General features: G+C 44.0%; 1 protein-coding gene across 1 annotated transcript in view; it reads left to right on the forward strand.

The window, feature by feature from the left end:
* Positions 1 to 12,858, forward strand: part of dmc1 (DNA meiotic recombinase 1) — a 60,231-nt gene that overhangs the window by 27,011 nt on the left and 20,362 nt on the right. The window contains exons 5-8 of the mRNA XM_033013150.1: positions 7,107 to 7,159; positions 8,864 to 8,905; positions 9,414 to 9,486; positions 11,715 to 11,806. Of these exons, the coding sequence (XP_032869041.1) occupies positions 7,107 to 7,159; positions 8,864 to 8,905; positions 9,414 to 9,486; positions 11,715 to 11,806 (260 nt within the window). The remainder of the gene's footprint in view (positions 1 to 7,106; positions 7,160 to 8,863; positions 8,906 to 9,413; positions 9,487 to 11,714; positions 11,807 to 12,858) is intronic.

The following is a 12,858-nucleotide window of genomic DNA, read 5'->3' on the forward strand; positions in this document are numbered from 1 at the left end:
CCCACCATGCCCACACAACCATCGATGAGCCGTTCACACCAGTTCTAAGTTTTTTTGCCTTCCATCACAGCGATGTGATGGATGTTTGTGTAAACTGTGTTGTGTCTCGGGTCTTTTTTTTGTTTTGTAATGTATGGCTGCAGAAACGTCATTTCGTTTGGACCTCAAGGGGTCCAAATGACAAATAAATTGTATTGTATTGTATTGTATTCTATGTTATCCCACTTTCACATCACTCTCTACACTAGGGGCAATCTACAGAGGTCAATTGACCTACAAACCTGCACATCTTTGGGATGTGGGAGGGAATGAATACTTTATAGTGGAGCACCCCATGGAAATAAACACGGTCACAGGGAGAAAGTGTAAATTCTACACAGATAGCACCTGATGTCAGGATCAAACCTGGTCTCTCGTGCTGTGAATCGGGAGCTGTGCCACTGTGCCATTCTAAAGTGCAGGCTATATGGACTATGCATTTTTCGTCTCTTCCTCCCCCACCTCTCCCCACTCCATCGGTCTGAAGAAGGGCCCTGGTCTAAAATGTGGTATGTCCATTCCCTCCACATATGCTGCCTGACCCACTGAGCTCTTTCACCACTTTGCTTTTTGCTTAATTTTGTATTCACTGGGTTATCTTACCCTGGATCCCACATGATCTAACCTTCCAGAGTAGCCTACCATTTGGAATCTTGCTGATGTTCAAGGCCAACTTCCCTGCCATTCAGCCTACAGAGCCTATGCCGGCCCTTAGAGGTATCCCGTTCCCACATTTATTTGTTCTCAACCTGTTCTCAGTTACATATCAATTAACCCAGCACCTAGCACCAACCACCACTAAGGGCAATTTGGCAGTGACCAATTCAGATCATGAGCAGGAGCAGCATGAACGAAGGTGGTGAAAATGAAGAAGATCGCACTGATCATTACATTCGGCTCCACATCACATCTCAATACTGTCACGCTGAGGGAGGAACAAAATAGAAGTTACAAACAAAGAGAGAGCTGCAATCAAGCAGAAGACTTAGGAAATTCATTGGAACGATGCATTGCCAGACTTGTTCAGCCAAATGTAAAAATTAACAAGGAACATGAGGAGGTTCATCTCATACCTCGAGTGGAACCAGGAGATTATGATGCCATTCTGGAGGTGAAGTGCACTTTTGTGCAAGGATATGTTGATGATGTCCTCATGCTGCAGCTACTGAGTTTGGTCTTAGCTTCCATGGATGCACAGATGGAGGCAACAGAACAGCTTCAAATAGAGCTCTCATCTCTTCCACCAGGTGGTAGTCTTAAAGAACAATAAAGTGCCACTCATCAGCAGCCTGCTGTCCTCATAAAACAGAGATATGTCTCTTGCGAGCAGTTTGCTGATGTCCAAGAACCGTTATCCTGCTGGAGTAGATACAATTCACTGTGACTTCATCCCTCCTCGGAGCTTAGAAATGGGCCCTGTGTTCATAAACTTTGCTGTCAGGAGCAGAGTCCTCCTTTAAAATGAGCTGAAGTAGGAGAGGATTGAACAAAGCAGGGAATGTTCTGGTATAAGGCAGGACGTGTCAGCTAACTCTGCAAATATTATGGAAGTTGAAGTCACGGTGGTCTGGGTCACAGGAAACATGAGGGTACAGCTGGCTACCTTGAGAGTACTTGCATGGAGGGGGCAGACATTGCTGTCCTCAGTCACAAGGTCTGCATTGCATCATACTGCTGCCCCGTCCCCTCCCTCCCGTATTTAATTTTCAAGCAGCATGCTTATCAATGCACCACAACCAGCCATTGTTGACTGGAGCTTTCATGCTTATGGTTGACACAGTGGTGCAGCGTATAGAGCTGAATGAATGTATGAATGAATGAGTAAGTTTATTGGCCAAGTATGTACACATACAACACGACATACAGTAAACCATTAAGAATAAAACATAAAACATTAAGTATAAAATATTATAGTTTAAACATGTGAATGAAATAAAATACCAGAGCAAAAGGAGGCTACAGACTTTTGGTTATTGATTAGAGCTACTGCTCGTGGAAATAAGCTATTTTTATGTCTTGCTGAGGTGGCTTTGACAGTCCGGAGTCGCCTTCCAGAGGGAAGTGCTTCAAAGAGTTTGTGGCCAGGGTGAGAGGGGTCAGAGATAATCTTACCCGCCGCTCACTTCCTGGCCCTTGCAGTGTACAGTTCCGAACGATCGAACGATTCGCTGCAGCCTCCGGATGTTGTGCTTGGTGGCAGAGCCAAACCCAACCATGATGGAGAAGGTGAAGACAGACTCTAAGATGGCAGTATAGAATTGGACCATCATTGCCTGTGGCAGATTGTGTTTCCTCAGCTGCCGCAGGAAGTACATGCTCTGTTCAGCCTTTTTGACTGTGGAGTCGGGGTGGGAGATTGCAACCTTCACGTGGTTTCAACTAATGCAATCAACCTGGTGTGCACAATCAAGTAAGATCAAATAGAACAAGTTGTCCTTTAGGCTGTGCACGCCATACGCAAGAAGAAGAAGACTGTGGAGTCAATGGTGGTCCTCCATTTAAGGTCCCTGAAGATGATGGTTCTAAGGAACTTAAAAGACGGCACAGATGTGACTGTGGTGTTGTTGATGGTGAGTGGGGGGGGGGAGGGGAGGGGGAGCTGGAGCTCTCCTAAAGTCTACAATCAATTCTACTGTCTTAAGAACATTGAGCTCCAGATTGTTGCGAAGGCACAAGGACGCCAGCTGTGCCACATCTTGTCTGTAGGCAGATTCCTCCCAATCCTGGATCAGTCTAATCAGGGTTGTGTATTCCGCAAACATGAGAAGCTTGACAGCGGAGCCTGTGGAGGTGCAGTTTTTGGTGAAGAGAGGAGAGGAGAGAGTACGCAGCCTTGCGGTGCTCCTATGCTGAGGGTCAGCGGGTCCGAGGTACTTTCCCAAACTCACATGCTGCTTCCTGTCTGTCAGGAAGTTGGTGATCCACTGACAGAGGGGTTCAGGCACAGTCAACTGGGAGAGTTTGGAGTGTAGTAGCTCTGGCACAATGGTGTTGAATGCAGAGCTAAAATCCACAAACAAAATCCTTGCATATGTCCCCTGGCGGTCCAGGTGCTGGAGGATGAAGTGTAGGCCTAGGTTGACTGCGTCGTTCAGTAACTATTGGCCCGATATGCAAACTGCAGAGGGTCTACCAGGGGGTTTGTTTTTTTTCCAACTGAGCCAGCAGAAGTCTTTTAAGAGTCTTCATGAAAGCGTTAATCGTTATTATATCGTTTGCTGCCATATTTAACCACTTTCTGTAATGAAAGAGCTAATTGTCATTGCTTGCTGGGATACTTGATCTGATTTTGTGGCTTTGTATTTCTTCTCTCAGGCAGGCTTTCTCCAGTGGAGCAGATAAGAGGGGCCCCGTTAGGATAGTCAGTACTGATAAGGGGACAGACATGAACTGGCACAGAGAAACAACTGCATGTTACTGGACTGTTGCATCTTGGGACTATGACTAATGTCTTTGGAATGCTTGGTTTTGAGCAATAGGTGAAAAACAACTCCATATTAGCACTTGGTTAATGCTTCTTGGGACATTACTTGATGCCATTGGTATTCAAGTTCAAGTGAGTTTATTGTGTAAGTAAGTAAGTCATGTGTTCCTGATGGGACAATGAAATTCTTGCTTTGCTTCAGCACACAGAACATAGTAGGCATTTACTACAAAACAGATCAATGTGTCCATATACTATAATATAAATATATACACACATGAATAAATAAACTGATAAAGTGCAAATAACAGATAATGGGTTATTAATAATCAAAGTTTTGTCTGAGCCAGATTTAATAGCCTGATGGCTGTGGGGAAGTAGCTATTCCTGAACCTGGTTGTTGCAGTCTTCAGGCTCCTGTACCTTCTATCTGAAGGTAGCAGGGAGATGAGTGTGTGGCCAGGATGGTGTGGGTCCTTGATGATACTGCCAGCCTTTTTGAGGCAGCGACTGCGATAAATCCCCTTGATGGAAGGAAGGTCAGAGCCGATGATGGACTGGGCATTCTGCGCATGTGACTTTTGCTGTATAAAAGACCCCAGCATTCTTTGTTAATTTGAGTGGTATCTTGGGAGAACCAGAATTATCACTGGATACTTCTCGACTGTAACATCTCCCTCCACTCCCGTCTGACGTAAAAGTAAAGCTTATATGGTTTACCTTAACCCATTGTATTTTGTCTGTTTTGAAGATGCAAACATTATCATTCATGACTACAGAGATCAGTGCGACAGGCCAGTAGTCATTAAGACCAGTAATCCTTGTCTTTTTGGGTACGGGAACAATAGTGGAGACTTTGAAGCAGGCAGGGACAGTACAGGTTTGCAGGGACTGGATGAAAATGTCTGTGTAGACCGGTGCCAGTTGTTCGGCACAGAGCTTGAGGGTAGAGGAGGAAACATTGTCCGGCCCTGGAGATTATAAGCGATGCAGTGGTGCAGCTTATAGAGCTCTGCCTCACAGCTCCGGCCATCTGGGTTTGATCTCACTCTGGTAGTATTTGTGTGGAGTTTGTTCATTCTCCTTGCAACTATATGGGTTTTCACCAGTATTCCTGTTTCCTTCCATATCCCAAAGAAATGCAGATTGATAGGTTACCTCTCCTCAAGCCATTTTTATGTTGTGGTTTTCTAAACTTAAGTAATCTTCTTTAACGCTGTAAAACCATCGTTAATTGACAAAGCCTTTCCTAGCTTTGTGTCAACTCTCAATGTTACGTACCTTTCAATATCCAATTTGTCCTTAATGATAATAAAGCAATGGAAGAGATACATTCACTAGAGGCATAACCGGCAACTGTTTTAACCGCTTACGGTGCTGCTGTATAATTGCAGCTCTTAATTTTAATTTACAACACAAATGGCAACAAGTGCAGGGAAATAATTCAAAAATCTTATTGAACTTTCAATATATTTGAGATTAGATTTCATGTGACTGTTCAACTAAATTCATGATTTATTTATAATGTGAGATTTAGAGCTGTACATTGAGCATGACTTTGCAACTAACTATCTTTACCTGTTACACTCATGTCAACATACCAAGGACCTTAAATGGGGGGCCACCATCGACTCCACAGTCAAAAAGGCGCAATGGAGGATGTACTTCCTGCGGCAGCTGAGGGAACACAATCTGCCACAGGCAATGATGGTCCCATTCTATATGGCCATCGTAGAGTCTGTCCTCACCTCTGTCCTCACCTCCTTCAAGTGGCGGCGCTGGGAACGGCTGCGGCTCGCCTGCAGTCCGTTTGTCTTTACTTTTTTGTGTTGTTTTTTTTCGTTTTGTCTAGTTGTGTTTTTGGTTTTTAGGTTGTGTTTATGTGGGGGGTTGAAACGGGGCTTGCTGTCTCTCCCTTGGGGGGAATACGACTTTTTCGTCGTATCCCCCCTCTCTGCCTCCGTCTGCGCTGAGGCCTAATGGCGGAGCTGGCGACCTCGGGACTCCGGAGACAGCCTGTCAGGACTTGCCCTGGGCTCGCTCCCGTGAGGGCGGCCCAGCTCGGGGCTGGAACTGCGCTCCCGTGAGGACGGCCTGGCGAGGGGCCGAGACTCTCCCGTGAGGGGCTGTGGCACTCCCGTCGGAGTGGCCCAGCCCGAGGTGGAACGGCACTCCCGTCGGAGTGGCCCAGCCCGAGGGAGAACGGCACTCCCGTCGGAGTGGCCCAGCCCGAGGGAGGAAAGGCACTCCCGTCGGAGTGGCCCAGCCCGAGGGAGAACGGCACTCCCGTCGGAGTGGCCCAGCCCGAGGGAGAACGGCACTCCCGTTGGAGTGGCCCAGCCCGAGGGAAAACGGCACTCCCGTCGGAGTGGCCCAGCCCGAGGGAGGAACGGCACTCACGTGAGGGCGATCCGGCTCGGGGCTGGAACGGTACTCCGGTGGCTGGGACGGCATTCTGGCGGCGGCGACCTGGGTCCGGGGTTGAGCCGCGGGCCAGCGGCTGCGTCCGTTGGACTGGAGGGCGGCAGCTTCGACCACCCCGGGCCGCAGTGTTTGAGCCGGCCCGTTGCGGGGTTCGGTGAGCCGCGGGACTGTTTGTACCATCGCCCGGCGGAGAATCGCCTCAGCGCAGAGGGAGAAGAGGAAGGAAGAGACTGCAGCCCTATGATTTTTGCCTCCACCACAGTGAGGTGCTTGGAGGACTCACTGTGGTGGTGTTAATTTGTGTTTATTGTTGTTATTATTGTATGATGTATGTATGACTGCAGGCACGAAATTTCGTTCAGACCGTAAGGTCTGAATGACAATAAAGACATTCAATTCAATTCAATTATGGTCTGGTTTGGCTCAGCCACCAAGCACGACACCCGGAGGCTGCAGCGAATCGTCCGATCAGCTGAGAAGATTATTGGCTGCAACCTTCCCCCCCCCATTGACGAACTATACACTGCAAGGGCCAGGAAGCGAGCGGGTAAGATCATCTCTGAACCCTCTCACCCTGGCCACAAACTCTTTGAATTATTTCCCTCTGGAAGGCGACTCCGGACTGTCAAAGCTGCCACCGTTTTTTTCCACGAGTAGTAGCTCTACTCAATAACCAAAAATCTGTAGCCTCCTTTTGCTCTGGTATTTTATTTAATTCACATGTTTAATCAATATTGTTTTATTATATGTCCCTCACCATCTTCCAGTCCCGCCTCAAGACCCATCTCTTCACCTCTGCCTATCCTTAGCCCCACGTCCCCGTCCCTTTTCATCTGTGCATTAATTGCCTCATACTGTGTTTTGTATTGAATTCTGTCTTTACTTTGTGTACTAGTCATGTCTCTACTATTTATTTCATTCCCCTTACATGTTTTTCCTCTACATGCTCAATTTTTGTAAGGTGTCCTTGAGACTCTTGAAAGGCGCCCATAAATAAAATTTATTATTATTATTATTATTATTAATGTTTTATGTGTCTTTCTTAATTGTCACTGTATGCCATGTTGTCACTTGTGAGCGGAGCACCAAGGCAAATTCCTTGTATGTGAACATACTTGGCCAATAAACGCATTTGTTCATTCTTTCAGATGAGTGTTACACTTTTTGCAAGAAAAGTAATGATATTCTGTGAACCATTAATGCTTATGTTTCTTTGCAGTAAATTGTTGGGTGGAGGAATTGAAAGCATGGCAATCACAGAAGCATTTGGTGGTGAGTGCATGGATATGAATAAAGAAGCAATAATCAATTATTCAATAAGCAACACAAAGTGCTGGAGTAGCTCAGCGGGTCATCAGCATCTCTGGAGAACATGGATAGGTGATGTTTCTGGTTGAGTCCTGAGCCATTGAGTTACTTCAGAACTTTGTCTTTTTTTTGGTAAACCTGCACTGGAATGTAAATAAAGAATCAATGAACATTATAAGTTTAAGAAGTTCGTATTTGGTAGGGGAGAAGGCGAGGAAGGGAAATGTGGGATGGAATGGGTAGGAGTCCAACCAAGGAGGACGTCTGATAGGAGTGAGTCCAAATGAGTTAATGGAGAAAGTTACAAGCTCATTATCCTTCATTATCTGTGCAGTATATTGTTGACAGTGAGGCTGTGGGGTAAGCATATATAGTCCACCCAGCAAGCCAGACCATAAAACAAGAAAAAGAATGCTGAATATTTCCAGTATTTTCAGTTTTTGTTAGTGATCTTTGAGGGTTTCTCAAGTTGTTTAATTGTCATATGTACTGACAACAGAACAATGAGATGTTTGCTTGCAGCAGCACAACAAGGCTGTAACACAATACATATAGGTGGTATATAATAAACTAAAAAACAGTGAATTGATAACTCCAATACTTGTGCTTAAACAAAAAAGCCAAAGTCCTGAGTGTAATGAAGGACAGTTCATAGTTCATAGGTTACGGTTTCTTTACAAATGCTTTATCTTCCAATAGAGTTTGTTCTGTCTAAAGCAATTTAATCAGTACTCAAGCGTTTTTGCTTTTGGCCTTTGTGAGGAACAATATTGTTTGGGATGCTATCATTTTGTCTGTTCTGAAGAAAGACACAAAATGTTGGAGTAACTTAGCAGGTCAGGCAGCATCTCTAGATAACGTGGAAAGGAGGATGTCTTCAGATTGATTGTAGGGGAGCGGGAAAGAAAGCTGGGAGAGAAGAAGGGCAGGACAGAGCATGGCCAGTGGCCATTAAGCCACCTATAACATATCATTTGCATGTCGGTGCGGGCGCTGCGAGCTGGCTGCCCTGCCAGCAGCGTGTTAGTTTTTTCTACTTTTTTTTTTTTTTTAGTGTGTCTCAAAGTGTGTTTTTAATGTTTCTTGGTGTGTCTTGTGTGGTGGGGGGGGGGGGGGGGTAAGGGGGAAACTTCTTCGGTTGCCTCCTCCACGGAGAGCCGACTTTTTCCATGTCGCCTCCCTTGTGGCCTAACATAGAGGATCGGTGCGGCCTTTCCCGGAGAAGCGCGGCGACTGCAGAGGGTTGAGGTCCCGACCACGGAGGGAAATGGAGGAGGACTGACCAAATTTTGTGCCTTCTACCACAGTGATGAATGCTGTGGTGGATGTTTGTGTTAAATTTTTATTGTGTATTGTGTGTTCTTTTTTTTAATTGTACTGCTGCTGGCAAATTCATTTCAATGCACTTTATGTGCACGTGACGAATAAAACTGACTTGACGGCAGCTTGAAAAAAAGAATGGTACTTCTGATGTTCTGATCACCTTTATCTTGGATCCAACATTACAAAAAGTGTTAAAACAATTATTTAGCTTGTATCTGGTTGTGGGATCTTACTGTGTTTCTTTTTTTGTCTATGGAATTACACTACAAAATTATATTTTAGATTTAATTTAAAGTGCTTTTAGGTGTTCAGAATCTTTTAGTTAGTTCCTGTTTTTATTTGCAGAATTTAGAACTGGAAAGACACAGATGTCACACACTTTCTGTGGTAAGTTCCGGTATATACAAAGCTCTAATGGCATAGAGCCAGCACATTTGAACAATGTTACCACAATTGCAGGATGTAGAATTAGAGCAATTGTGTCTTTGCTGTTTTTCAGACTTAATGGTGCAAATTATATAAGCAAAAGTTTAATAAAGTAATAATTGAGGGAACTAACGATTGACAAGAGTTTAACTATAGTAGATGGCAGATTATCTAGTGGTAATGGAAGTAATCGGCAAACAAATTGTTGGGAGAATTGATCATCGTAGGCTATTTTGAGGAAAGATTGGTGTACCTTAAAGAACCATTTATGGAGTGCAGATTTACTATAGTGGTTTCCAAATATCCAAAATAAATATGTAACAGTTTGCCTTTGTTCCAATTAGATTGGATCTTTTTACTCTGGTACATCTAGGATGAGGAGTGGTGAAATAATACATGCAGATGAAAATACACCATTGTATCAATTGATTTATCCCCAATAAGTAATTTGTGTTTTATTTCGCTGTAGTGACTGCTCAGCTTCCTGGACCCAGTGGATACTCTGGAGGAAAGGTGATTTTCATTGATACAGAGAATACCTTGTATCCTTTACTAGCTTTGACCATTTCATGGTTGCTTCCATTGTTGTCACAGATTCTGTTTACATATGATAATAATTTTCTATTTATTTCTTTGAGGCCTGACCATGAAGTGTAATTAAACAGGTTCTTGGACATGAACTTGGTGTGCTAAAGGGCCTGTTTCCATGCTATATGACTCTCTACTACAGTCTAAAGAAGGGTCCCGACCCAAAACGTCGCCTATCCATGTTCTCTAGAGATGCTGCCTTAATCGCTGAGTTACTTTGTGTCCTCATGAAGTGCCAATTATGTTTTCTGGGAAAACAAGGACAAATACAATGTAATGGCTGAAATTTCAGTTAGCTTCTGCAAATTGCCATCATTGCTTATTTCGTAGAGAAACTTAACTAGAAATATCTCCTTCAATTTGACTTGAACTGTGTACGTTCACTTAATTTTAAAGTTATACATCTTGGAAGTTTGTGTTGGGACATTTGTGTGTGTGTTTCAACCTTTGAAAGATTCTAAAGGATTGGATGAAAGATAGTTGCAGATTAATTGTAAGGTATTGATGGGTTTCACAAATCTGTCTTATCTTCGAATTTGTCACCATTACTTGTTCTTCCTTATTGATGACCTCTGCTTTATCCACTGACTTAGTCCCATTGCACTTGGGAGGTCTGGAGTCCTGAACCAAAGTGATTAATTCTTAACTACACCTTGAAATGGGTAGTCTAACCATCAAGTTGCTTCCAGCTCACTAATAGGAATAAAGCCGACAAGCAAACCAAACTTGATCTAGGAAAACGCAGCCCAGAAAACTGCAAATTCCTCTTCACTGAGAAATTATTCCAAAATTGGAGGGCAATCGGTTAAGGAACATTCTGATCGAGCCACGGTCAGATTTACAGAAATACATTAGCTTGGTTTAGAGATACCGTGCGGAAACAGGCCTTTCGCCCCACCAAGTCCACGCTGACAAGCGATCCCTGCACACTTACACTATCCTCCACATTCTAGGGACAATTTACTATTATACCAAGCTAATTAGCTGACGTGCATGTACGTCTTTGTAGTATATCTTTGCGTCAATGTCCCAAACTCGTCGACTTTCCACTTACAGGATTGACTTGCAGTGTTTTTCACTGTAGAGGAAATGTCTATTGGGTAAGCTCAGTAATGAATTAAAGTTTCATGATAAACAAAGGAAGGCAACCTCCTGATTGCCTAGTGTCATTGCCTTATTCTACATTGACTACGGAGAATTGGGCAATTAAAAATACATTCTTCTTCAAAATGTTATCTGTGGAAAACATAGACTAATTTGTGTATTATATCTGTTTAATTCTACACATACCTTAAATAATCACTGAAATATCCTGCAAGAAGCTGGTATGCTGAAATGCATCCATGTACTTCGGAGATGCAGCCTGGCCTGCTGGGTTACGACAGCACTTTGTGTTCTACGACTGATTCCAGCAACTGCAGTTCCTTGTCTCCGAGATGAAATGTAACATTCTTTGTATGGTTTTTATTTTGCATAGTATCAGTATTTAAGACAATATATTAAAATTATCTAAAAGATAGATGTGTAGGAAGGAATTACAGATGCTGGTTTAAACCGAAGACAGGCACAAAATGCTGGAGCAACTCAGCGGGACAGGCAGCATATCTGGAGAGAAGGAATGGGTGACGTTTTGGGTCGAGACCCTACTTCAGACTAGTCAGGGGAAAGGGAAACGAGAGATATAGACGGTGATGTAGAGATATGTAGAACAAATGAATGAAAGATATGCAAAAAAGTAACGATGATAAAGAAAATGGCCATTGTTAGCTGTTAGGTGAGAACGAGAAGCTGGTGCGACTTGGGTGGGGGAGGGATGGAGGGAGAGGAAATGCAGGGATTACTTGAAGTTAGAGAAATCTTCAAATCTTACCACTGGGGTGTAAGTTGCCCAAGCGAAATATGAGATGGTGTTCCTCCAATTTGCGTATAGCCTCACTCTGACATTGGAGGAGGCCTAGGACAGAAAGGCCAGTGTGGGAATGGGAAAGGGAATTATGATGTTTGGCAACCCGGAGATCATGCGGACTGAGCGAAACGAGCGCCCAGTCTACGTTTGGTCTCGCCGATGTATAAAAATCCACATCTTGGACAACGGATACAGTAGATCCGTGTAGAGTATATTGTATCGTGCTATTCTGTTAAGATCCAGTTACATAGACCCAAAATCCTTATCTTGATGTAGCCGCCCAGATAGACTACGAGGAATTGCTGAACGGTTTAATGTGGATCCAGATGCAGTGCTGGATAATGTGCTCTATGCACGTGCCTATACTAGTAAGAAAATATTTATGTTTTACTGCGGCAATGAGACGTTTGATTGATTGAAAGATTTAAAGTTACAGCGTGGAAACAAGCCCTTCGGCCCACCGAGTGCACAACGACTGTCAGTCACCCTTTAACACTAATTCTATGGTATCCCACTTTCTCATCTGCTCCGTACACATCAGGCGCAACTTATAGAAGTCAATTAACCTACAAACCCGCATGTCTGGCATGTGGGAGGAAAGCACAGCATCTGGAGCAGACCCGTGTGGAACATGCAAACTCCATACAGACAACACCCGAGGTCAGGATCAAACCCGGGTCTCTGGCGCTCTGAAGTAGCAGCTCTATCAATTGCGCCATAGTGCCACTCTGTGTGGGATATCTTTGTGCTGAATGGGATTGATTGATAGTGAATAGCAATGCTTTTTTGTTGAAATCCTGTTTATCTCCCAAATTTATGCATACACACAATTCCATTATAAATAAACTTTTATAGAATCTGGAAAACAATCGCATCTCCGGCAAGGTAAGAGATTGAAAAAAAAATTCCCCCAACCCACTCCATTGCCCCCCCTCCCACATAAAACAAACCAGAGAACATTCACACAAACTTTTAAAATACACTAAAAATAACAACAAAAGACGAAAAGACAGACAGACTGTTGGCGAGGCTGCTATCGTGCGGCGCCCCCTGGTGTCTAAGGACTGAAACAACCTCCATCCTGTTGCGTTCACAGGGACCCCTGCTGCAATCACATAAGTCGCTGCATCATTACATCTCTCTTCACATAGATCATCCAGATTAAGCAAGGCGTGAACAACGGGGATCTTGAGCAATGTCTCATATTTCACAATAGGCATCTAAAAACAGTGGGGTGCAGATAGTCAAATTGTTATGGAAGAGAACCGTGTCGCAAAACTGCAGATGCTGGAAATCTGGAATAAAAGCAACTTAACCAATAGATTTGACGGCATCTGTGGAAAGAGATACAAAATTCTGATGAAGGGTCTTTGACCTGAAATGTTAACTCTTTGCACAGATACAGCCTGTGCTGCTGATT

This window comes from Amblyraja radiata, chromosome 38, assembly GCF_010909765.2.
Source record: "Amblyraja radiata isolate CabotCenter1 chromosome 38, sAmbRad1.1.pri, whole genome shotgun sequence".
Classification (NCBI taxonomy): Eukaryota; Metazoa; Chordata; class Chondrichthyes; order Rajiformes; family Rajidae; genus Amblyraja; species Amblyraja radiata.